This window comes from Pezoporus flaviventris, unplaced genomic scaffold (assembly GCF_033815535.1).
Source record: "Pezoporus flaviventris isolate CSIRO_AGI_PZ_B2104156 unplaced genomic scaffold, CSIRO_AGI_Pfla_v1 ptg000002l, whole genome shotgun sequence".
NCBI lineage: Eukaryota > Metazoa > Chordata > Aves > Psittaciformes > Psittacidae > Pezoporus > Pezoporus flaviventris.
Genome location: NW_026892550.1, coordinates 30,971,768 through 30,995,181, shown reverse-complemented (window position 1 = coordinate 30,995,181; position 23,414 = coordinate 30,971,768). Strand labels below are relative to the sequence as shown.

The 23,414-nt window shown below is 35.8% G+C and overlaps 1 protein-coding gene across 3 annotated transcripts; it reads right to left on the bottom strand.

Annotated features, from left to right (window-relative positions):
- Nucleotides 1–402: 402 nt before the first annotated feature.
- On the bottom strand, nt 403–23,012 carry PDLIM3 (PDZ and LIM domain 3). 3 transcript variants are annotated; one of them, XM_061473998.1, is made up of 8 exons: nt 22,725–23,007; nt 17,051–17,202; nt 15,156–15,240; nt 10,167–10,234; nt 6,610–6,873; nt 4,070–4,197; nt 2,887–2,998; nt 403–2,356 (listed from the first exon to the last, which is right to left on the bottom strand). In XM_061473998.1, the coding sequence occupies exons 1-8, from the start codon at nt 22,815–22,817 to the stop codon at nt 2,167–2,169; spliced, it is 1,092 nt and encodes a 363-aa protein (XP_061329982.1). In that variant the 5' UTR covers nt 22,818–23,007; the 3' UTR covers nt 403–2,166. The 3 variants fall into 3 exon arrangements, with proteins under 3 accessions (XP_061329982.1, XP_061329989.1, XP_061329997.1); XM_061474005.1 differs by lacking the exons at nt 6,610–6,873; nt 10,167–10,234 and adding an exon at nt 10,679–10,866 and having other exon boundaries at nt 22,725–23,012; XM_061474013.1 differs by lacking the exon at nt 6,610–6,873 and having other exon boundaries at nt 22,725–23,005.
- Nucleotides 23,013–23,414: the final 402 nt, after the last annotated feature.

Sequence of the window (23,414 nt, the reverse complement as noted above, 5' to 3'; positions counted from 1 at the left end):
CAAAATAGCATTACGGGATGATGCAGTACCACTGAACTTCCCCCAAAATTTTGGCATCAGGTCATGTTCTGTGACCTTCTTTTAACCTAATGGTTCTTGCAGCTTTATTTCTGAGATTTTCCCCACATTTACAATTGGTATGTTTGGCCTGTTAAAGAGAAAGCAGGTTGGGTCTTCAGTTTTGAAAGTACATGATCTCATTCAGTTTTAGAAAGCTAATTTTGCCCAGGTTATATACTCAAATGCATAGTAAAAAAATGGTGTTTCATTCTTTCCAGAGTTTTGATAAACCTGAAGCATACTCCTCTCTCAGGCTGAAAATGCCAAACTTCTATTACTGTCAAGTTACTTGACACTTGCACTTTCTCACTTTTCTTACCAGTTGAAAAGAAATACAGAGACTTTAGCATATGTAGTAGATTTATTTTTACCTTCAGTTACTCCATGAAGAAATGAACATCAAGTATTTTAAAACACCTATTACATTTTAGGTTTGTTAAAATAGACAGAATGTGCACTCTCCCTTTCAAAAGGATTTTCAGATTCATTTCATGGGCTTTATCAGTGGAAAAATATAAATGCTACACGTAGCCTCCATGGTGGATGAGGAGCAGAATTATGTTTTGTGCCCCCAAATAATTCAGGGACCAACCTTTAAAAGGGTGCAACATCCTTTTTTTTTCATGTCTGCTTTTGATATGCAGACATAAATTATAAATGCAGTGGCACACACATCTTTGAAACTTTTCAATTCTTAAGTAATACTTTGAGATGTTTCGAAACGTCAGTCTTTGAATATGTGGACATTGTATTGCAAACTTTGGGACCCATCTGAATTTTGAAAATTAATTTACAGCATGTACAACTTCTTATTTTAATTCCACATTCTTCTCACATTTAAACTTCTTAGAATGGGAAGTCTGTAAGATTGCTTGCCACTGAGTTGTTGATTTTTACTGGTCTTGTAGACTTGATAGAAAATGGTGTCGATTCTTCTACTTTAAAGTGGGGTTCAAAATACCCCAATAAATCAGCTATGAATTGTGGTGATACTTTTTGAAAATGCTAAGGTTTGATTTGTCAGTCAGGTGTGTTTGTGTAGCCAGCGCCTACCTAAAAGCAATGCAGCCCTTTAAAAGTTTCAGAAATTGATTTAAAAACTGCATTCTTTCAGCCTTCTTTTTTTCCCCCTTAGGCCTTCATCAGGCTTTTTAGAAAAGATCTTTTCTTTGTATATTTTAATTCACTTCTGGTTTTGAAGTTGTTCAAGTTTTAATTTAGCAGCAATAATATTACTATATTCCTCATTGTTGCTATTATGGAAATTGAAAGATGGAGATGCAAAAAACTACGATGCCATTTTGTGCAGAAAGGTTAAAAAATTTACTTTCATACTTAATTTTCAGTCAGTTCCTATTAGAGTGTGTTTTTTTTTCCAAAAATATATGTGCATGTCTCAGCATAGTTTTATGCTGAGTGATGTGAAAGCTGATGTCGTTGCAAATCATTAAAACAACATAGAACTTCTGTTTTGCTTCTCACTAAACAGTCTTTATTATACTAGCCATTGTATTGTATGACTTGATATTTCCCTATCTCAGTTGCTGCATCAGAAAATTAAGTCAATATAACTTCAAAGCAAAATAAGCAAAAATCTATTTTTGGCATACATTAATGGTAGTTGAATGATAGATGGTGGAAGCAGACAGGAGCAACTGTTTTTGTACTATCCATGTAAAATAGCTGCTTTTCTAATGATCTGTCAAATTTCTACATTTCTTAAGGTCCAGCCTGTAACACTTCGATGGCGTTGGTGTTTGCACAGATCAACTTGATTTATGTTGAAAATAATGTCTTGATTACAGCACTTTGTATATGTAATCATGTAATACCTCAGCTGTTTCACTGTTTTTATTCCAGTGCAGCTGTTTTAGTTTATACTTCATTGAGTTATATTCGTAACTTCAGAGACAATATTTTAGCAGAATTTTACTGGTATAATATGCTACTCTTGGCTGACAGGGACTTCTACCTGCCTCAGAATCCCACAGGAGAGGTTTAAAAGCTGCTACTTTGGAATCAGACAGATGTCCTGACACTGGTACTGCAGTTCTAAGCTGTTAATGTCTTTCTGTGTGCATGCATATCTTTGTGTGTTACGTAAGACTAGCATTTGGGGTAAACAGTGACTGCTTCATATCCCTCTGGTGGCCTCATGCGAGCTCGTGCATGAGCTTCACAGTATAGCTGGCCCTCCACAAAGAAGTAGCCTTTTTGTTTCAGGTTGAGATTGCAGTCAGAGCACACAAAACATTCTGGGTGCCGGTATTTGTCACGTGCCTTCACCACTGTTCCTCTGTATGGAAACAATGAAAATAAAAACCCAATTAATTCATATAAATTTTAAATGAGAATAAACTACAGTATGACACAAAGTGAGCTCTAGGTATTTATCTTAAGACTTTTAGATTGTTTATCTAGTGGTTTTGCTAAGCACTATGTAATTTAAGGTTGGAAGCTGAATTTGAGTAAGTGACATAGAATGCCATAGAGGTGATGGCATAGTTCAGTAGTTCATTAGAAAACTAGAGTTTGAAGAAACATGTTAGTTTGGTTACAACACAGAAAGCACATTCTAACATGTCAAAATGGTGACTACATGAGTTTAAAATCCACATTTCCTCAGTGACTGTGTTCTAAGGTACAGATTAATAATTTGGAATTTGGAACAACATATTTGTATATCTCTGTTCTCCAAAAGCATTTTTCTACTAGTGTAGGCAGAGACTAAGATGATCACTTGGAAAACATTCCTGTAGTCTGCAGTGGTGTTTGAGGACATGTGTCTAAACTAGAGTTTTCTAAAACTAAAAAGAAACAACTTACAGAATCCCATTCCCACACTTGTCACAGAGTGGCACTTTCTGGGCACCAGGCATGGCGGTAGGTATCTTTGTTACAGGTGCTTTCACACTTCTTGTACCCACAGGGCGTCCATCTGAGAACCAAAACAGTCATTATGTACAGGCTAATACAGAAACATCTGATGCAGTTAAATACTTTTCCTGTAAATAAATTTCTGGACGCATTTACAGAATTTCACTTACACCAGCAAACAATGAAATTTCTCTATGCAAGTTTAGTGAACAAGTTTCTACTTCTTTGGAATTGGGAAAAGTATTGTGTAGCTGTACCCCAAAACCAAATACAGGAATGATTATATATACAGTGCTGTCTGTCTCATTGACATCATCTAATTCTTTGATAGTAGGGCTTGGTTATAGCTGGAGAGGGAGAAGGATTTGGCTTTAACATAGCAACATAACACAGTCAAGTACTACTAGAAAGCTTCTTATTTATATAACTAACCATACAACAAATTCAGAAGGATTAGTGGTATGATATGTACAAAATTACAGCAAACTACAACAAAATACCAAGCAAAATCCCACAACCATATATGTAGTTAGGGGTATGTTTCTCTGGTAAATACTGAGATAGGAAAATGGAAATTTTAAATATTTGCCTTTTAAATTAATGTTGGTTGTATATTATTTCTTATTATTTTTATTATTAATATTTTAATATTTTTATTATTAATGTAACAAACTTGCAGCCTTTAGTAATGTTATTTTAAAGACTTATTTGAAGAAAATATGACGGTAAATTATATTGTCCTCCTGCATTTTTATTTAGAATGAAGAGGGGATGGGTGAAGCTTATTTTAAGAGTTGGTTTAAATTTCTCTTTTCCTGGATGTGGAAACGAGTATTTTTTTCCTTAGTGTCATGAGCATATGCTACTTTCATCATTCAGTAAAAGCCAACTTTTTACATTAAGAGATTATGAAAAATGTGATTAACATCACCATTTTATTCATGCAGGAGGTTGCTAGCTATACAAGCAAATGGGGAAAAAGGAGGCTGGTGTGCTATCTATAGGATTCAAAATGACTTGGGCTTTCAGAAATTCTTACAGCTCTGAGCTCTCAGATTTTCCTCTCTGATTCCCCTTTCCCACAAACATTTAAAAATGCTTTGAACAGATAGAATATATCATTATAAATCACCTTCCTCGGAGACTAAATTCTGGAGCACCTTAAAGGAGCCAGACTGGCGAGGTTGACTGGGCTCCTCCTGGTTGGCATGAAGCATCCTGTACACGTCAGACTGAGGCACAGAGTTGGGAGGTAGGTCACTGTATTGGAAAGAGGAAGAGCAGATAAAGCAGTTTAGCAAACATAGTCTTAAAGCAATAGTTCTACCAGGCATAGAATATGATTCAGAAAAAAAAAATAGACATAGTATTTCTACAACTACTGAGTGAGTCTTTCTTCCAGGTAGCAGTTCTTTATAGAGCCTCCTCTTGATCTAAAAAGTGCTAGAGAAAAAAAAAAAAAAAAATAATCTGTGCAATTGTTACAAAAATAAATCTCCAAACTCATGAAAATATTTCCATAATTACTGTTCTGGTTCTAGCAGCATTTGTAAATAGGCTGGTGCCTGTGTTTAACCTCAAAGCAGTTGCGTTCCTGTAATGATCTGCTGTATTACAAGGTGCTCTTTGATGTGGTATCCAGAAGTTCCATTTTCACAGTAGCTGGTCTGTTGTTAAAATCACAGCTCATATGTTTATATAAGGTCAGCCAAAACCTAAGCAAACAAATCTTTTGGGAGAGTATCATGATGTGAAGGTGTTCATCCTTTTCTAAGTTGGCTCGATCACTGGCTAATATAGTGATTATTTGGCTGAGATAATTGTTACTTATTTAATTTCTGGTGATGACAAAAAAGGTGAGTAGGTATTGCACGGTAGGAACCATGTAAGGTGAACACTGATGAATGGAAAAATCTGTTTCTTAAATAGAATGGGACATGGCTTACTTTTTGTAATGCCAATATTAGGATAAAAATATAAAGTAAATTATTCTCCAAACAATGGTTGATGGTTGAATTTACAACAACCCATAACCCAAAGATTTTACTGAGAATATTTCATGGTGTTTTAAACTGTGCTGATTGTTTTAAATTGATCACGCTAACTAATTTCCTAAGTAGTTGAGAGGAAGAGTAAATGACTATATGCAATGGCAGAAATTAGGCTGAATATATGGCATCTGTAAATTTTAAACTGCTACTGGAACTGATTGGAAAGGTCCAAATTTAATTCAATGAAGTCTGTTACCTCACTGCTCTATCTATAAATGTCCAGTTTAAATTTCCTGTTACAACTAGCCTCCTACAGTCTGTTAAACCTTAGGTAAATTTCCACTGGAAATAAGCATCTAATTCCACAAGGACGTAGACTGGGTTTTGCTTAATACGGTTTGTTTTGTTTCCCAGGGCTGTCAAATGGCCCAGTAAGAGCAGCAGCAGTTGGGCAGTGTTGCTTATGTTAATTGTTTGCATCTTCATCAATCCATAGATTTCTATGACCATTCTTTAAGCTGGTGAAGAAACTGCCATAAGCTTTTAATGAATAGAAGGAGCTTAGTTTCTGCAGTTCTTACCAGTGGCTAGTTAAACCCTTGACCCTCTCTTTTACTAAAGTATTTCTAAACATTAAACAAATGATAGTACAGTTACATAGAGAAGGCAAAAAGCAAGACAGAAAGGTGCGAGATAATATTTCTAAATGCATACATAGTGACAAACAATCCCACAACAAAGAGACATTTCAAACCTGTGTAGAAGGTCAGTTCTCAAACTGAACTTAAATACTTCTATATAAATGTGGTATTTATGGTTAGTAACAGCCCAGGTCTGCAAGGTGCTAAAGAAGGCTCGTTGGTGCCAGTGATTGTTGCTTACTTAAAATATTAGTAATTAGCTTTAGTTTAGACTATACATATTATGAATTATTAACTTAGGTACTATTGTAAAACAGAAAAATAAGTTACTATTATGCAAAGGTAAAAATAAAGCAGCGTGTATGATGAATTGTCCCTTGAAACGAATAATGCTTTAAAACTTCTTGTATAATAATCATTGTTCCCCAGATACATAAGGTTCCTACCTGATTTTAGTCATTGTAGTGGATAAAATTCATAAGCCAGAGATGGATTAGTAGTACTATATAGTCAATTCTGGAATTTTGGACAAGAGCTAGTTGTACTGAATGAGTTCTGCTGAATTTGAGGTAAATGTCTAGATCAATATAATCATCTGCAAGATTTCCCAAGCTTCATAACCTAAATTTCAACAGCTGAGATAAATTGAAGTTAATAACAATAGTTTATTAATAAGAACAAGTTATGAAATGGTTATGAAATAAATATGATAACTTTAATAAACAGTTTTGAATTTGAGAGGGAATCAGAATCTTGATTTGGAGTGCTCAGTCAGCTAATAGTCCAGGTGGCGTTGTCAGGTTTTACTTATTAGCTACAAATAGAAGATTATTTCCTATTAAATATTTGTAAATTCTGAAAAACTCCTTTAATACTTTGAGTTAAAAATTGTAAATTACTAATACTTTCATAAAAATATTGAATGGCTTTAAATGACTTAATGTCTCTAACCCTTTTACCCATTTTCATAGAAAAATCGTGATTTTTTGTATATTCTATATTTGTATTTTCATAAATATTAAAGATACTGCTCTAATTACCTTATTACAGGGTTTTCCCCCAGAGCTGTAGAAACTTGGCCTTGCAGTGTTTCCATGATATTGTCATCTGAGTATAACTGCATAGGTGTGTTAAACTGAGCATGTACAATCTTGACACCAGGAAGTTCCATTTCCAGTGGAATGTTAGGGGCCATCTTGGACACTGCTTTCAGCTCGGTGGGGCAGATAGAGCTAACCGTGCTAATTGAAGAGGGAGTGCTGCGTCCACTGCCACAGTCAATCCCGGAAGGAGTGCTGCATCCACTGTGTTAATAGCCACGTTACAGAAGGGTGTGCAATGCGCATCGGATTATAGAGAATAAAGACAAAAGCACAGGAATACAGTGATGTTCAGAGGAGTGAAAAGCGTAAATAGAACAGATACAGAAGAGCAGAAGTATAGAAAGTAGAGAAAAGCAAAAGTATGTGTGTTCATTGAAAAGTATTTTCCTGTAAAAAGTATCAATGCCAGTTATAAAACAGTACTTAAAATTCTGGCATGTATTTTCTTTAAAGATAGTAAAAATTCTTTGATAGATTGAATAATTCAGTACGTCATATTACTTTACATTTTTTATGCTAGATTTTATGCTACATTTTTAATGAGGATTAATTAAACCTCCCTAAAGTTCTTCGTTCTAGGTGAGTAATTCTTAACATCTACAAAAGGGTAGTATACAAAGGTTGTCCATGTCAGTGACAGAATTAATTCCTTCGGTACTGGAATCCTAGCCATATCATTCCAGTCCTGTACCTCACAACCATCATAGTCCACAGTTGAAGAGACTACTATAAAATAGTGTAAAATAATGAATATGTAATATCCTTTATTTCCTTAAACCCTATAATATTTATTAATATTTTAAAAATAGTTTAATGATATATTTAATTTTTTTAGTATTTCTTGAACGTTTCAAAGAAGAAAGGATACTAAACCAGCCAGGCTTACTTTTGCATTTCTAAGTTACAGTGTTTCCAGTAGAACATAAAGTGGTCCTTCACAAGAACAATGGGTATGTTTTTGAAATGAATCTTACATATAATTTATATATAATAAAGAAGATGTACAGTTTTTTTAGAAATATTAATGCTGCTTGATGTTACTGAGGTAAAGTTACTGCACGCCAATTTGACATCTCTGGGAAAGGATTAGTAAAAGAATGTGAACATTAAGCCCAAAGATTTTTTCAGTGGCACTATTTTGAACACTCCAGTCTTTTCTCCATAGCACTCCAGAAGCTTTCTTTGTTACAGGATGCTTCTTTGCTGTTGCTGTGTAAAAGCACATAACCCAGGCTTTCCACAATCATTGGTTACCATTTAGGTAGTATTTAGAGCTGTGAGATGCTAAATGCTTAATTTCTTTCCTCAATTTGCGTATCAGTGTTGTGGTTATTTCTTTCCAAGCTGAATGATTCAGTGTAAAGCTGGGAGAATATTCTGATAGTACAGTAGTCTGCCCAGTAGCTACTCTCAGGTGGAGAACATGACCCAGAATGTTCCATTTGATTCAGAGGCAAATTTGTGTAGGACCACTTTCTCAAAAATACAGAGAGAAATATATACTTTACCATCAAAGATGTATCAAAAGAAAGCTAATTCCAGAAATGGCAAGCAAGCCTTAAAGCAAAAGTACAGTTCTACATCATTGCCTAGCATGAGCCAGCTAAAAAATTCACACAGAGGAAACTTATAAATTTATGGTCTTTTCTTTCAGAAGAATCAAAACCACCTTTAAATCCTGCAGAAGAGTAAGTTTTGTCAGTGTTGATAGTGTTAGTAAATGGGACGTAACAGGAAAAGGCTAGAAAAAGCACAACTCTTGATGTGAGCAGCCGAAGTAATGTTAGAATAAACTATAAGTATAAAGAAAATATAGATTAAATATAATTTCCAGTTAGTTTTGCCAGAGTAAAGTCCAAAATTATGACCAATGTCCATTCTGTTAGCTCAAACCCACACTCCAAAATTAAGTCTTCTTTTAGTCAAAGTCCTATTTAGCCTCAGCTGTCTGTCCTAAAGGGATATTTACAGTCAAGGCGGTGGTTTGGGTTTTGCTGTGTTTAGCAGGGGGTATATATCAAGCCAGACTGATGAAAAAGCAGCAGATAAACAATGTGACAACCAAGATTTTTAGAAGTGATACCCTGTGTCAGAGATTCAGCAGTTTGTGAGTACAGACTTCTCTGGTGTGAGGACACCTGACAGACATTGCCCAACTAAAGTTGTGAAACTTCTTGCATCACTGTCAGGTTAATTTTTTTGCAGGGTTTTTTCCCATATAACTTGCTGGAAAGTGGCCATTTACTTCAGTATTTTCATGGAAAATAGTGTCTAATTGAGGTTTCTGAACTAGGAAATAAGGTACTTCATATACTCATTTGAATCTCCATAAATCCAGTTAGGTACCTGTAAATGGTACCTAGTGGTCCAACAGTCAGCTGGTACAGTACATCTACACTGTGGAAGCGCTGCCTACATTTAGAGGCTGTGCATATTTGCTGAGGACTGTTTTAGTCTTTTATCCTGTTCAGTGTCAGGTTGCAAAGAGAGACAGGCAGCTTTTCTCCACTGCAGCGGTGTTCTGCATTTATAGTTCTTGTTCTTAGAAGGATGGGGCTCTATCCATCTTCTACAGTCTCCTCTTTATCACTCAGGTGATTGAAGAATGTAATTCATCTCACAAAACACAGGAATCAAATATCATCCTGTTTTTCTGGTCTAGTTTGTCAGTCTTTAATTAAGGCAGGCTGTTTTAACTGTCAGAATGGAATGGAGATGACTAAGTCCACTGGTAAAAAATGCTACTGCTAGAAAGGATAAAAGGTAGTATCACAGTATGTTGCATCACTTGGGTGCTTTTGAGCTTCCCTGCATTTTTAGCCACAGAGTTTGCATTTTTTTTCCTTTTTATATATAATAATGTAAATAATAGTGAGGCACTTAATCCCCAGTTATAATAGAGAAATATTACACTAAAATGATGGATATAAATACATAAGCTTTTTTCAGTTTAAAGCTTGACATATCTGTGGCATCAAGTATTTCTGTTTTAGCTCTGTTAGGTTGCCTTCTGAATAGAGGTCTGCTGAAAAGCAAACTTCAAATCTCTGAGTGGCCTATATGATACCTTATGTAATTAGCTATCTTTTATTTAGCAAGTTAACAAATTACATATATTTGCATTTGGACAGAAGAATTTCAGAGTGCCACAGATTTGTAAGTATACAATAGTTGGTGTTACACTGTAAACTGAATCAGGTTCAAGAATACAGTTAGTTCAGACTCTTTCTTACCAATATAATGAAAATTGGAGTGTGACCTGCTTTCTTTTGGAAATAGCATTTTGGATTTCAAGTCTGATTTCTGTAAGTCAGCCATTTCAGGGTTGTTTTTGTTGTTGGGTGTTTTTTTGCCCTTCATTTCCATGTTAGGCTATATACGACTATAAGTAAATATCAAATGCATCAGTATGCTTTATTAATGTGAATGGTGAGTATCCATTAAAAAAATAACACCATGCATCCAAATCCAGCACAGCACTCAGAATTTATAACCTGCTTCGGCCTGAGACTATGAAAGGTTTGGGCCGAATATTATGCCTGTGTTCAAAGTAGTTCATATCCTGTAAAGAAAAAAGGGTTAAAATAACTTCTTTGGCCTACAAATGCACATATCTGGTTTAAAAAGTAGCTAACAAAGTTTTAAAACTGTAACCATGAAGTAATTGTGTTTAGTTTGTGCATTCCTGGTACTCAAAATACAATCACATTAGTGTTCAGAAACATTCAGAGTAAAGTGCAGTTATAAGAGAGAAGGATGGTAGGTACTGTTGCAGCCCAACATAAAGGGCAAATTTTGGCTACCTGCAGGATCGCTACTACAGAGCTGAAGGGATAGTTTACTGTGTTGGAAAAAATTGATTCATTCATCACCATTTTTTGGGGATAATCAATAAAAACCTGATTATTGAAAAAAAACAGCAAGAGCTGGACTTTTTAATTGAAAACAGAACAGACAGTGATGTACCACAAATGACCATGTTTTATAAGTTGATACCAGTACTCACTTTTGCGATGAGTTAGGAATGAGACCCCTCAGTTGTCCATGAAGCGCATCTTGAATATTTCCAGATGAATACAGCCCAATTGGAGAATTATAGGAGGAGCTCACTACCTGTCTTTTGTCATCAATATTTGCTGCTGCAACAAAAGGCTGGGCCCTTCTGTTATGAGCTGTACCAATAGGCTTGAATTCCTGTACATGATAGGCAGACAAAATACACAAAGCTACAATGCACACCAAAGCTAGAAATGAGTAAAACTGACAACATCAGTATTGTTAATCTCTGCATTTTTTACTTTTGCAACTTTGTTATTTTTTAACTGATGCAAGCATACTATATTTTTCCATGAATTTTCTATATGCTACTTAAGCCATACACATTCAGAAACTGTTCTTTTCTCGGCTCAGGGCAAACAGAAGGTATTCCGCATTTGTAATTACTGTGCAACTTTAAAAAGAAATGAGAGGGATGAATATTATAGAAACCTGTTGTATTGGTGTCTAGATTTTGCACTGTTTATGTTCTTATTTTAGAAATGTTTCATGTATAGTTAGGTTAATTGCTTCAGTTCAGTGCTAATCTGCATTTTTGTTCCATACTAATGGAGGGACTTGCAAAAGTATGAAGATATTATTGTAAATGTCTTGCCTAGAAAACGCATAATTTTAAATACTTCTTTTAACTGAAATAGTCTTGATTGTACATCAGATTGAGGACATTCTTCTAAATTCATTCCATACTTAGAAGCATATGTATGCATCAAAATTGTGATGCTATAAGTTACAGACAATATGAAATCATCATAAATAAGTAAACCCCAGAAATGGCTAAATTTGAAATCATTCTGCCGATGCTTATTTCTGAAATACAGTTTTGTTGGTCCAGATAATTTCCTCCGGTGTTTTTATGATGCATAAATACCTTTTTTAGATTACCTTAGCTTTTAGGATTGCTAGAAAAATTTCCAGTTAGAACAAATGCAACCTATTACCAAAAACCAAAACAGATATTTGAATATTCAAATCCACATAATAAATTAAGATAATAAGAGCAGATCAGATTAGCATATCTTTGACATCTGTAGAATTTTATTCATTCCTCAGAGCATTATTTCCTTTCTCAGACAATATCTGCTCAGTTTTGGTGAATCATGAAAATCTGAATGTGAATTGGCCCTTTGTTTTCAATTAAAACAATGGTTTCAGAAATACATTTAGGAACAGACCTAAAGAAAAGTCATGGATATATAGAACGTGCAACCAGAAAATGCAAACAGTAAAAAGCAGTTTTATTAAATGAAAATGTTTAGCGGCATTGCACTGTAAGAGGATACTGAAAGCAGCAATCAAATAAATGAGCACAAATATTTTACTTGCAATTCCTTGTTTCTGTCTGATAGAACTGGGTTGCAGTTAACAAAATGTATTAGTAAATGGAAATAATCTACTAGTGTTTAGGATCACGTTTACTTAATGAAAGATATTAATGTCAAAGTAGTTTAAATTGATTTAAATCCATGTATAATGCAAAACAAACAAAAGCAACTGTGAACATTGTAATTTCATCCCTTTTTTATTTCTTTTTAACAAATGAACAGCACAGAAGTAATAGCATGTTTACAATGTAACAGTTGTGAAACAAGTATTTGAAATTAGACTTAAATTCTGTTTTGTTTTTTTTTAAACTCATCTATTCATATAAAATGTCAGTGACAGAACACACAGCAGAAAAAATAGTCCAGCTCTTGTGTTTATTGGATCTCACTGAATCTGGGAAAAGTCCTCCTTTAGTTCAAAAGCTAAATGAGAACTGGAGGTTGTTGAAATTCCTGATCAGGAATGTTTAAGAATAACAGTACTGCATTTCATAATTTTTTTCCACCTGACTGATGTCCTTTTTGCAGGGCTAACTACATTTTGCATTGATATAGGTATCAGGAATAGAATGAATGCAGCCCCCAAAGTTTGTAGAAATACATCCAACACAGAGCACATGATGGCATTTCTTGGGAATAATTGCTAAGACAGTAACAAATATTTACATTTTGGAGGTATCGTGTGACTAAAATCTTTATCTCTGAATGCTATTGTGGAAGACAGGGTGGTCTTATACAAGTGAATTAAGTGATAAACTAGCTTACTTTTTAGAATAGTGTGTTGGGGCTTTTTTATAAATGTTTTTTACTTATTTATGTGTATAGTGTATTTTTATCTTCCAGGAATGTATAATATCTTTCACGGCCAAAAGCCTGGTCACACTGAACAAAACGTTCAAAGGCAAAGATAGAAGCAGAGAAGAAAAGCCCAAATAAAAACAATTTAAGAAATTTTTTTAATGGAAACAAATTCATTTTAGATGAAGTTAAAGGAATTGTAACAGAGAAAAAATTACAGGTCATAGTATCGTTTTACATCAACAATGCAGCAGAAAGGACTTTAAAAGTAATTTTAAAAGATTCAGTTTCCCATTTAATTGTTTTATTTTCTCTTTGTAATTATATGCTTTGAGAACCTTATGTTCTAAATTGCTTTAATACAAAAATACAATGTGACTGTACTAGTAGTACTTCAGGTAGTCTATTATTTCCTGTTATTTACCCATCACACTATAGGTTGCTCCTGACTACTGAAATCAGGTGGCTGTTTTTATGTGGAAATGACTGAGAGCTTTCAAGAGCAGCTCTCAGTCAGCCACTTACTGTTCTAAGTTGTTTACTAGTATTGTTGCTTCAGTTTCCTCTTCCCAAAGGTAAAAGTAGTGAGAGCTTTCATTGTGCTATTGCAATTGCCTGTAGCACTAAATGACTCTTTGGAGATGCTCAACCTAATGCAAAAGTTTGCTACAGTGTAAAGGTTCCTTGTTCCATAGCTGCTAGTAGGCGCAGTATTTAGTTGCTTCCAAGTTTTCGCATAACCATCTCTAAGCCTCTGTAGAACAGTTTTCATTCATTAAAGCTAAAGTAAGATTTTTTTTGCCAAATGTAGCCAAATTGCTGAACAATTTAAAAAGTTTTATTTTCATTTATAACTATCTTTTGTTAGCCTGCAAACAGAAAGCCTGTTTGTTTACAAGCACTGCTACTTTTCTGGGACCTACTATTTATATTCAGTACTCCTGATTTTCCTAGTGAGAAAGGAGGGATACACTAAAATGAACGAGTTTTCTATTTAGTCTTGGAAAAAGAGTTTTTCTAATTGCTCAACAGAGACTGCTTTTCAGTAGTCTGCCAAATACCACTTAGCGAAACCTTGTGATTTACTTCTAAGTAACTATCCTTTTTAGGAATGCAGCCTTCATGCAAAGGGATTACTCATTATACATGCCTACATGGTTTTCTCTATAGCTTTTTTAGTGATTTTGTTCAATTGTGATTTTATGTGTATCCTCGCTATTCCATGAAAATATGTTTTTATAATAGTTTTGTTTCTTCACTATACTATCTCATACTGCTGAAAATATGTTATTTCTGATGAAGTTTGCTGTATCACTTAATGCAAATTTTTAGACTGGAATGGAGAGAATTGGAACACTGAAATGCTGCATTTGTGTTTGGAGTATCCCTGTGAAACCAGAATTTGTGGAAGCATTTATTGCATAGGATTTCTTGAAATGGAATCTGCACTTACATTTTTTTTCTAGGTTAGCATAGAATAAATACTTTGACATACTTGCTTTGATCCTGGCCTTCCAGGATTAGCAGAATTCTCTTCCCTTCCCCCTCTTGAAAGAACAGCAAATGTTCATGTAGGTTAAAGAGGAATGACAGAGGAATAAAGCACTAGTTGTAGACAGTAGCTATCAAATTAACTCTTAACAATACGGAGTCTTCTGCTCATAGCTTTGCACAAGGGATTAGCTGTAAGTTTGAAGAAAGTTGGATTTTGATTTGTTGGATTTGCTTTGGTTGTATACAGAGATCATGACTTTGCTGGTCAGAAGTAGTAAAGGGTTTCCTTATTGACCAGTGGATGAGGTTTGTACAAATTTGTAACTTGCAGTTGTGTGGCGCAGTATAAAAATGTATAGAAGAGACCCAGCATTAATGGATCTCTCTGACTGTTGCATCAAAATGACTTGTGTGATGTGATGAGTGTATTGCTTTGCTACTTGACATTTATCCCTTATTGAAGAACTTCCTTATATGATGAAGAATCTCTAAAAAAGTTACAGCAACTTAAACTGTATTAGAATAAAAGGATATTTTACTTAACAGTGGTGATATGTACATTTTTAAAGAAAAATGAGAATGTGTTGTAACTTCTTAATGTTTGGTTTCAGTTATAACTGACACCCCCCCCCCAAAACATCCAGTCACTTAAAATGATGTTCGTATATATCGGAATTGAGATGGTTTGTATTAGCTTAAACAGGTAGATAATGGATGAAGTGCTAATCAGATAATTTTAATGAATGCAAGGGAGATAATTTAGAGTATAAAAAGGTGAATGGAAATGGTTAGGTAACTTTTAACAATTCATACCTGTGGTTCAGCTTCCAAATTTATCTTGAAGGGATGTGCTTTGCCATCTTCTGAAACTTGTGGGGACCATAATTTGGTTCCTGCCCTGGAAAGAAAGGAAGGTAGATTTTAAATAAATTGAATTCCTATAGAGTTAGATCTATATGTCCCTCTAAAATATAATGCAGCTTGAGAATACACAGTTTGTTCTATGCTTTTTTATTAATTTGACACAAAAAAAATACTTCAATGACATATAAAGTGTAAGTAAACAATATACAAAAAGCGCATTTACTATAAAAAAAATATATACTGTGAACAATAGGAAATAATTAGTTAGTAGTTACTAAATGCAAAGGGAAAGAAAAACTAGTACCTTTTGGATGTGAGGTGACCACAATTTCTAGAGTTTTGTTTTCTCTAATGGCTGATAGAATGAATGTTGGGTCCTCAGACTATTTTGCACAAATAAGTGAATATATTAGTCATAATTCTAACCCAGAACAGCATCAGTTTCTTTTTTTTATGATCACAATATCCAAGCAAAGCCTGCTTTTCAATGTAGGAGGAGTGCAATTGTCGTGGTTTAAGCCCAGCTGGCAACTAAGTACCACACAGCTGCTCACTCACTTGCTCGTTCTCCCCCACTCCCCAACGGAGGTATGCAAACTATGTGTGCAATTGTAAATAGAAGTTGCACAGATGATTCTTTCAGTCACTTAGGGAGAGATAAACGTGCCAATATCAGTTACAATTCTGGTTTCATTGACAAAGTGAAACTTGGCAGACAACTTTAGTGTAATATTAATGTTGAATACTAATTTAGTACTGTTTGGTAAAAAATAACAAACATTTAGCATTTAAAAAGATGTGCATACTGCGTAGACACAATTATTCTTACCATATTTTGAAAATTGGTTCCTAAGAGAGTTGCTAAATGGTAGATGTCAATCTGTAACAGAGCCTAGAACTGACTGTAGGACATTTTAACTGTGTTATGTGCTTGGGTGATTAGACAATGCTTCTTTCAAAAAAACACCTCCAAAACATCTTTTCCATTTGGAAAGGAATACTGTGGTCAGCTAAAGTGCTGTGCCTCCTTGAGTGCCTCAGGTCAGTCAGAGCTGCCTCATTATTGTAGACAGCTGAAAATATGCACTAGGTGATTCTGATTAAAGCCTGAGCAAACTCAGTTAGGAGATGTGAAGATTTAGGTTGTTTTTCTTGCTGGCTTTAGTTGAAAACAGGTTGGAAAAGACCTTTAAGATGATTGAATCTAGACATGAAACAACAAGAAGTCTTTGGACTCCTGCAGTTTAGGTAAGAGGGGGTTTTATGGTTCGTTTTGTTTTTAACATTGAGAATCCTGTATTTGGTTAAATACATTGTGACCAAAGAGGCTGGCTTCAACCCCCCCTCCTTTGTTACCTGTTGTCAAAGTCTGACCTGATATTGCTTTCCTTAAATGGAAGGATGTACTAGGAGCTTTGTCTGTGACTGGGAGCAGGAGGCAATGACAAGCAGCTGTGGCGAGGGAGTGTTAGGGCAGAGAGGTGTCTGAACAAGTGGCAGCTGGTTGAGGGTTTTAGTGTTTCCCCAAAATATGAAGAACTGTCTGTTTATTGACAGCAAGCATAGAGCTTATGGAGTCAGCAGAGGCAGTAGTAGGTGGTATGGTTCACAGCTCAATAAACATGGTGAGTGGTCTGAGGGAAGCTATTCTTGTGACCATGAAGACATGTTCTAAGTAGTTTTGCCTGATCCCGAGTTGGTCAGGTAGGGTTGGGTGCTTGTGATTTTAAAGGTTTTGTGAAATTCTTAAAGCTGTTTAAAATAGTTCCATTATGTAATAGTTGTACTGTGTAATCAGTTGGTCAGGTAGTATCTTTCAGAAGTAAGTGGACATGTACACATACCTCTCTATTTTCAAACAAAGCTGATGTGCTGCTGCTTTAATTCTTTCCTGGGCATCATTATGTGTCATGTTCTCTGTGCCTAGACCATCAATAGCTATGATAACATCACCAGGGCACAGGTTAGCAGCTGAAGCCTTGCTTCCAGGTGTAATCTGAAAAAAAAGCAGAAATTAATTGCTTGAGCACTAAGCATACCTGAAGATTGATAGAGAAAATAAACTTCACCATGCTTCCCTATGTGCTTTGGGGAGAGAGGGAAGGGGCCTGTAAACAACGGTATGAATGCTTACAAAAAAGGTAAATTCTTATTTCTGCCAGACCCTCTGTAGTTCTATTGTCAGATCACCATATAAATGCTTTAGTTATCATACCATCAAATTAAATGGAAATTGTATTACGCTTTTGCATTAAATAATTTCCACTCTTATTTCTGAAGTTACTGTAACTTTGAATCCTCTGTCTGAATTGCCATTGTGTAATTTGCTTGATGAAAAAATAGTTACATTTTCCCCATGCACTTCTAGGCGGTAGCAGAAGCATAGAGCTGTTAAGAAATTGCGCTACTTAATGTTCATGTGCATGATGTGCCATTGACTGGATAATGTAGCCACTTGTGGTCTTACCACATTTAAGGACAAATATTAGTACAAATATTAGATAAATATTAGTGGTTTTGTTTTGTGCTTGTTAATAATCTTCTAAATCATAGTTAAAATAAATGCAACACAATTCTGTTTGAAAATAACTATTGTAGAGAGGCTATTATCTTAGCTGCTACTAAAACTTGTTGTAGGATTGCAGGCCTTTATTTGCAAACAGGTGACTTTTTATACTACCACCCCATTTAAACAGTTCTTCGGTCTCTGAGTGGGATTTAGGTCCCTTAGGTGTGTATTGCCATCTTCGGTGACCTTTTATGACCAAGACAGCAACATCAAATTAATGGATGTAGCACACAGGCTTCTGGAATTCAGCTCTTCTGGAACAGCGGAACAAAGGGGCAAGCTGATTCATCCAAAATAACACTAGCTGCTTATTTCAAAGTAATGAATCCCAGTGTGAAGGACAAAAATGTCCATGTAGTCTTACAAGAGCAGTTCTCTGCTTTGCTGTGTATGAAGTAAAAAAGCTACTTGAGAGAATTTTTCTCACCATGGGTTCTGCTAAGCTAAATCAAGTGCTATCTATCTCAATCATTAAAGTGTTATTGGAGGGCTGGAAAGCATGCTATGGAGATGTTCTTCAATTGTGGTGTTTCCCAGTTTTCCAGCAGAGGAAGAAAGTAAGCTGTCCAGTGTACCTCCAGTATGTTCTGAAACCCATCTATAGTGAATCTGGCAGACATGTTGCTTCTGAAGGTGACAATACTGTCAGCATAAAAGACAGATAGAAATATTTTTTTTCATATGTGTTGCACTGTAAAAGTATTGAAACAGTGGCAAAATCAAACAAATAGTCATTCTCTCCCCTTTCTTGCTGTCCATCTCTGTTAGGTGGGTCTGAATTCTCAGAGAACTTAAGAGTTTGTTTGGGCTTTTTTCTGCATTCCAGCATGTAAACTCACTTTTGATTTCACTGTAACAAACTGCAATGCATGAGTTGTTATCAAGTTAGGCAAACTCTCCAAATGGATACTTATGGCCAGCTGGAGGCTTTTATCCCCTCATCTTCCAAAACAATGGACTTGTATGCTTAACAAAGTCTTAAAGTGCCTGAATAACCTGTTTGGGTATGAATTGAGGAAGTTGTGTGTAAATTCTAGGTCTGATGTCCCCACAATAGTCTTTTTCTGAAACGTTAACAACTTACTGTAATTAAGTGAACTAGACTGCGAGTACTTACGTTATTGTAATAAGATGGGGGGAGGGAAAGATATGATCATGCTCCTCTAACCCGGAATAGCTCCTGACTTTGTGTAGCATGTTGTGGACACGTGTAGAATGACAAACTGCAGCAGAATGCCTAGTGTTTGAGTGTGACTGTTGATGCTGCAATACCCAAAATTGGCAAACCCAGCCATTCTTGGTTCCCTCTCAAGAGTAAGCTTGCTTGAATAACACTTATATAGATTATTCAGTAGATTATGCTTTTTACATGTCACAACAATTCATCTGCTATGTCTGCGGCATACTACAGCGATGTACTGAGATGATGATCGTGCCTTATAAAGTAGCATATCTATCTAGCATGGTACATTTTCTTGCAGCTGTGCCACTTATGGGACCTAATGCACTCTGTGTTGCTGGTAATAATGCACAATCCCTTGGATTTTCTTAGTGTATTATCACCAGCTGCAGTGATAACACTGTATAGTGGAATAGAGTTACTATCTTTTGATGGGAGCAAGAAGGCAAAGAGCCATGTCTGTGTTTCCTATTCTTTACCTGAACTGATTCTGGGACATGTCTTCTGGGCCTTTTTGCCCTTAACACCTTGATGGGGGTAATGAACTCTACTTATCCAGGCCTTCTGGGGTTCAGAACTATCTGCCCTTGTATAATCCTTTCCCTTGTCTGCTCTTCCTGGATTTGATGGTAAGAGCTGGAGATCTGCTGATAGGATGGGGTAGGAGGAATATAGCTGGGTGCCAGCTCTTCTGTCTTCCCAGTGTTTCAGGGGAGAAATCTTGACTGTTACTTACAGGGAAGTGGGGCAGACAAAAGTCCTGCAGCCTATGTTTTGTAGAAAGGGACCAGGTTGTGCATTGCAAGATCATACCGTATCATAGGTATAATATTGATGTTGTGGGTAACTCAGTAATAAAAGTTTCTTAAGAAACTTATTAATGACACATTAAATGTATATTGTGAACCCAGAATTGTATTATGACTGTAGTGTTTGTTGCTTGCTCACCCTGGCTTCATGAGGTAGATGCTGCTGGTGCTTTGGGAAAACTTTTGTCTTGCTCTTCAGGACATGTCTGTATGGCACGCCTGTTGCTTGTGTAATCCCAGGTATCTCAGATTTGGATGGATACAAGGATATGTATTGAACATTCAGATGTTGTCAGAGATTAGATAACTATTTAACCACACAAGGGCAATGTCTCCTATGAAACTTTGAAAAAACCCTCTCTGCATCTGTTAATAGACTGGTGCAGCTCTTCATGGCACACCTTCATAAATATTTCAGGCTCTGTTTTTTCTGAAGGCAGTTATGAATGTCTGCAGAGAGAGTGGCTAAATATAAAATTAAGTTGATATAAATATTTGCATTTTGATTTGCAAATGTTTATATTGAAACAGAACTTCAATCTAGAGTTGATAATATTTCACCATTCCCTCTAACCTCTACAAGTTTCAATAGTTCCTGTAATGCTATTTAATGACTTGAGTTCTAGGATTGCATTCCTCTAAATGTTTAACCCAAATGTATCTTCTAGTCAGAATAAACTGAAAATACTCAGTTTCATTAAGACTATGATTTTGATTAGTTTCATTGATGTAATTTCTTTGCATCTGTGTAAAGTTCCACAGATGTCAAGAAACATTTTCATTACTTCTAGTTAATTAATTTCTGACCCTAATAGAATCTGAATATTTATTTTTAGTCCCTTCCTGTTCTTCCTACTTTCCTAGTGAATCGTGATTTGTGTTTTTTGCATGTGCTTGAAATGGTCAAAACAATGGAAGAAATCGCAGATGGGTTTTTGAGACATCTGTTCTTTAGACGGGTGGATGATAATCTCTTATGTTGTCTGTCTGTCTTGATAAGTCCTGGTAAAAAACTTCCCCTTGCTCAACAAGGACTATGGTAAATCAAACTTAATACCTGCCCAATTATTTTATTGAAAATGTGTTAAAAATAATTTCTATTTATTTGTAATGGCTAATAATTTTTTTTCTTGCCGGCACAGGTAAGCCAAATGTAAATGGTCTGTTGGTGATACCTTTTATGAAAGGAACACCTAGGCCCCCCCCAGAAAGGCACATGAATCTTGTGAAATATTCATTACTTCTTAAGGGGTACTGAATTAATACTTAGCTAGGGACTCTTGTAATTGTATGCTGACGCAACAAAAAGGTTAAACAAATCTACCATTAATTTTCTTTAACTTGAGCTAAGCAAGCTTAAACATACAATTTTTCTCTATATTTCCTTTCTTAGTTCTACTTGCAGTGTGATTTGAGCATTCCTGCATTATGCTAGAAAGCCGTGGTTTATGTCTTGTAAGGCATTTAGTAGGTATGAGTCAATTGCAAAATAATTTATTCTTTAGAAAGTTACATTTATAGAAACATCCTTTGTTATTGCTGTTTTAAACTTCATTGCACTTAATCTAAACACAAAGAAAATACAAACCAGACACCACTGAAATACTTTTCATTAGAGATAATGGAAACTGTTTTTCTTTTGGAGGCCCATAAAAGGCAATGAAGGCCCCAAAACATCCAGAGATTTTTTTTTTTTATTCAATGCTTTTGTCTCCTGTTTCTCCAAAAGTTTTCTTGTGTCCTATGAGTATTTGTCATGAAGCTACATACAGACAATTAATAGCATTCTTGTTTACTTCTGTTTAAAATAAGTGTTTGATGCATATAGAAATCTGGAATAAGTGGTTAAATGAAAGTAGCTTTTAGTAGTACAATATGTGAAAGGTTGATCCTTAAACTTTCTACAGACTCTTGTTTAGAGGCATATTTACTGCAAGGCATCACCAGTGGTATCCATCCTTCAAGGCTCTTGACGTTTATTTAATACCAGGCATAGTGTATATATTGCGTCATAGTACAGGGCTTAAAAAAAAAAGGCACTGGTGATTTGGAGGCTCAGGGAACACACACTCAGTGTCTCTGGGGTTCTGAAAAGCAGCAAAAATATAAGGAGAGCTAATTCTAGTGTGATGTGCATTGAACACAATTTTCAAAAGTTATCAAAGTCCATAGCATTTGTTTTGAGTAAATCTGTGTGTAGATGCAGGCAGCTGACAGTCTTCTATATGCTCCATTCGTTGAGTAGCTGATTTCTTAAATAAATTTCAATTAATAGCTCAAAATCTATGCAAAAATGAAGGCTTGGATTCTTGCCCTTTATTAGAGGGTAAGGCAAATTGTCTGTTTCTAAATATGGCAGGAAACGCCAAAGAACTCTCCTTCATAGCCAGGACTGGATAACTTTCTAATAATTCACTGATTCATGGAGGTGAAAACCTCTACATATGTGAAACCAGGTGCTGTTGCCTTTGCTGGCAGTAATCAGAATTTGATTTCATTAAATGAGAGTCGGATTAATCTTACAAAGTTGGCACAGAATTTGCAAAGCACAAACTTCCAGACATGGGGAGCTGCTGCCAAGCAGTCTTCTGCCCCAGTGATCACAGAGGCTAGCTGTGAAAATGTTAAAAAAGGGGTCTGGCCTTTAGTAAGCTCAAAATTAATTTTCTCATCTGAATGCCTGGGGAAATCATGCCAGAGTTTTTCTGCTGCCAAGACACTTGAATATAATTTTTGAGTTTGATGCTGTTAAAGTCTTAGACTAATAAAGCAATCCCAGAAACGTCACACAAAACTCGTAAGAACTGTTAACATTCAGCTGGCTGTGCTCAGAACTAGCAGCTACTTGCTAATCTACTCACAGCTTTGTCTGTATCTCTTAACTCCAGAAAGTAAAGGGCAAAAAATCTGCAACAATTAATACATGTAATACATAGAAAGGAAATGGAAAGAGTACATACCCTGGTTATAATCAAGGGTTGGTTAAAATCTATTCCTCCTGAGAGCCTGAATCCCCAGGGTGCTGGTCCTTGGAGGATAACGTTTTGTGGCATTGTGAGCAGTTTTGTCTTGGTTACTGCTCTGTTTCCCTTAGGTCTGTGTGAGGAGCTGAGCTGTAGGAGGAAGGGTGTTGTCAGAAGAGCACCTGCTGGACAAGGCGGCTAAGCCTGTGTACCTCTTAGGAAGTTTTACCCATCCCACAGCTGCGGGCACTGCACTTTATCTCCACTCTTTGGGTGACGTCAGCCAGTCCCTCGGCTTCTCCACCCACCAAGGGGAGTATCAACCCCTGACAAATAAAGCCTGAATGCTGGAAAGTGTACAACAAATACATCAGCTTTATCTGCTGCTTCAGAGTTCCCGTTAGCCTGACAATGTGTAAGCTTCAGGATGTAGTGTTTGTCTAGTTTCTTAAAGCAGCCCTGTTGCTCATTTGATACCATGCTGGTTACACTGCTGGTGCTTCTTTCAACTATGTAATGCAGCACTCTCACTTTGTACAGGATTTTGTTTCATGTAAACAGGAATATTGATAAGGAGATTTCCCTCTCCAGCTCTTGTTTTACATCTTGTCGTATTTGTAATGTGATAGTTTATTGCACTAAAAAGTCCTTCCAGCCCTTCGGCTGAGTTTTCCAGCTAGTCACTTG

Excerpts from the sequence above, each read along its gene's own strand:
- PDLIM3 (XM_061473998.1), bottom strand. The coding sequence starts at position 22,817 with ATGCCACAAAACGTTATCCTCCAAGGACCAGCACCCTGGGGATTCAGG. Across the intron at positions 17,203-22,724 it reads AACCCTTGATTATAACCAGG|ATTACACCTGGAAGCAAGGC; the intron begins GTATGTACTCTT and ends CTTTTTTTTCAG. Across the intron at positions 10,235-15,155 it reads ATTTGGAAGCTGAACCACAG|GATATGAACTACTTTGAACA; the intron begins GTATGAATTGTT and ends TTTTCTTTACAG.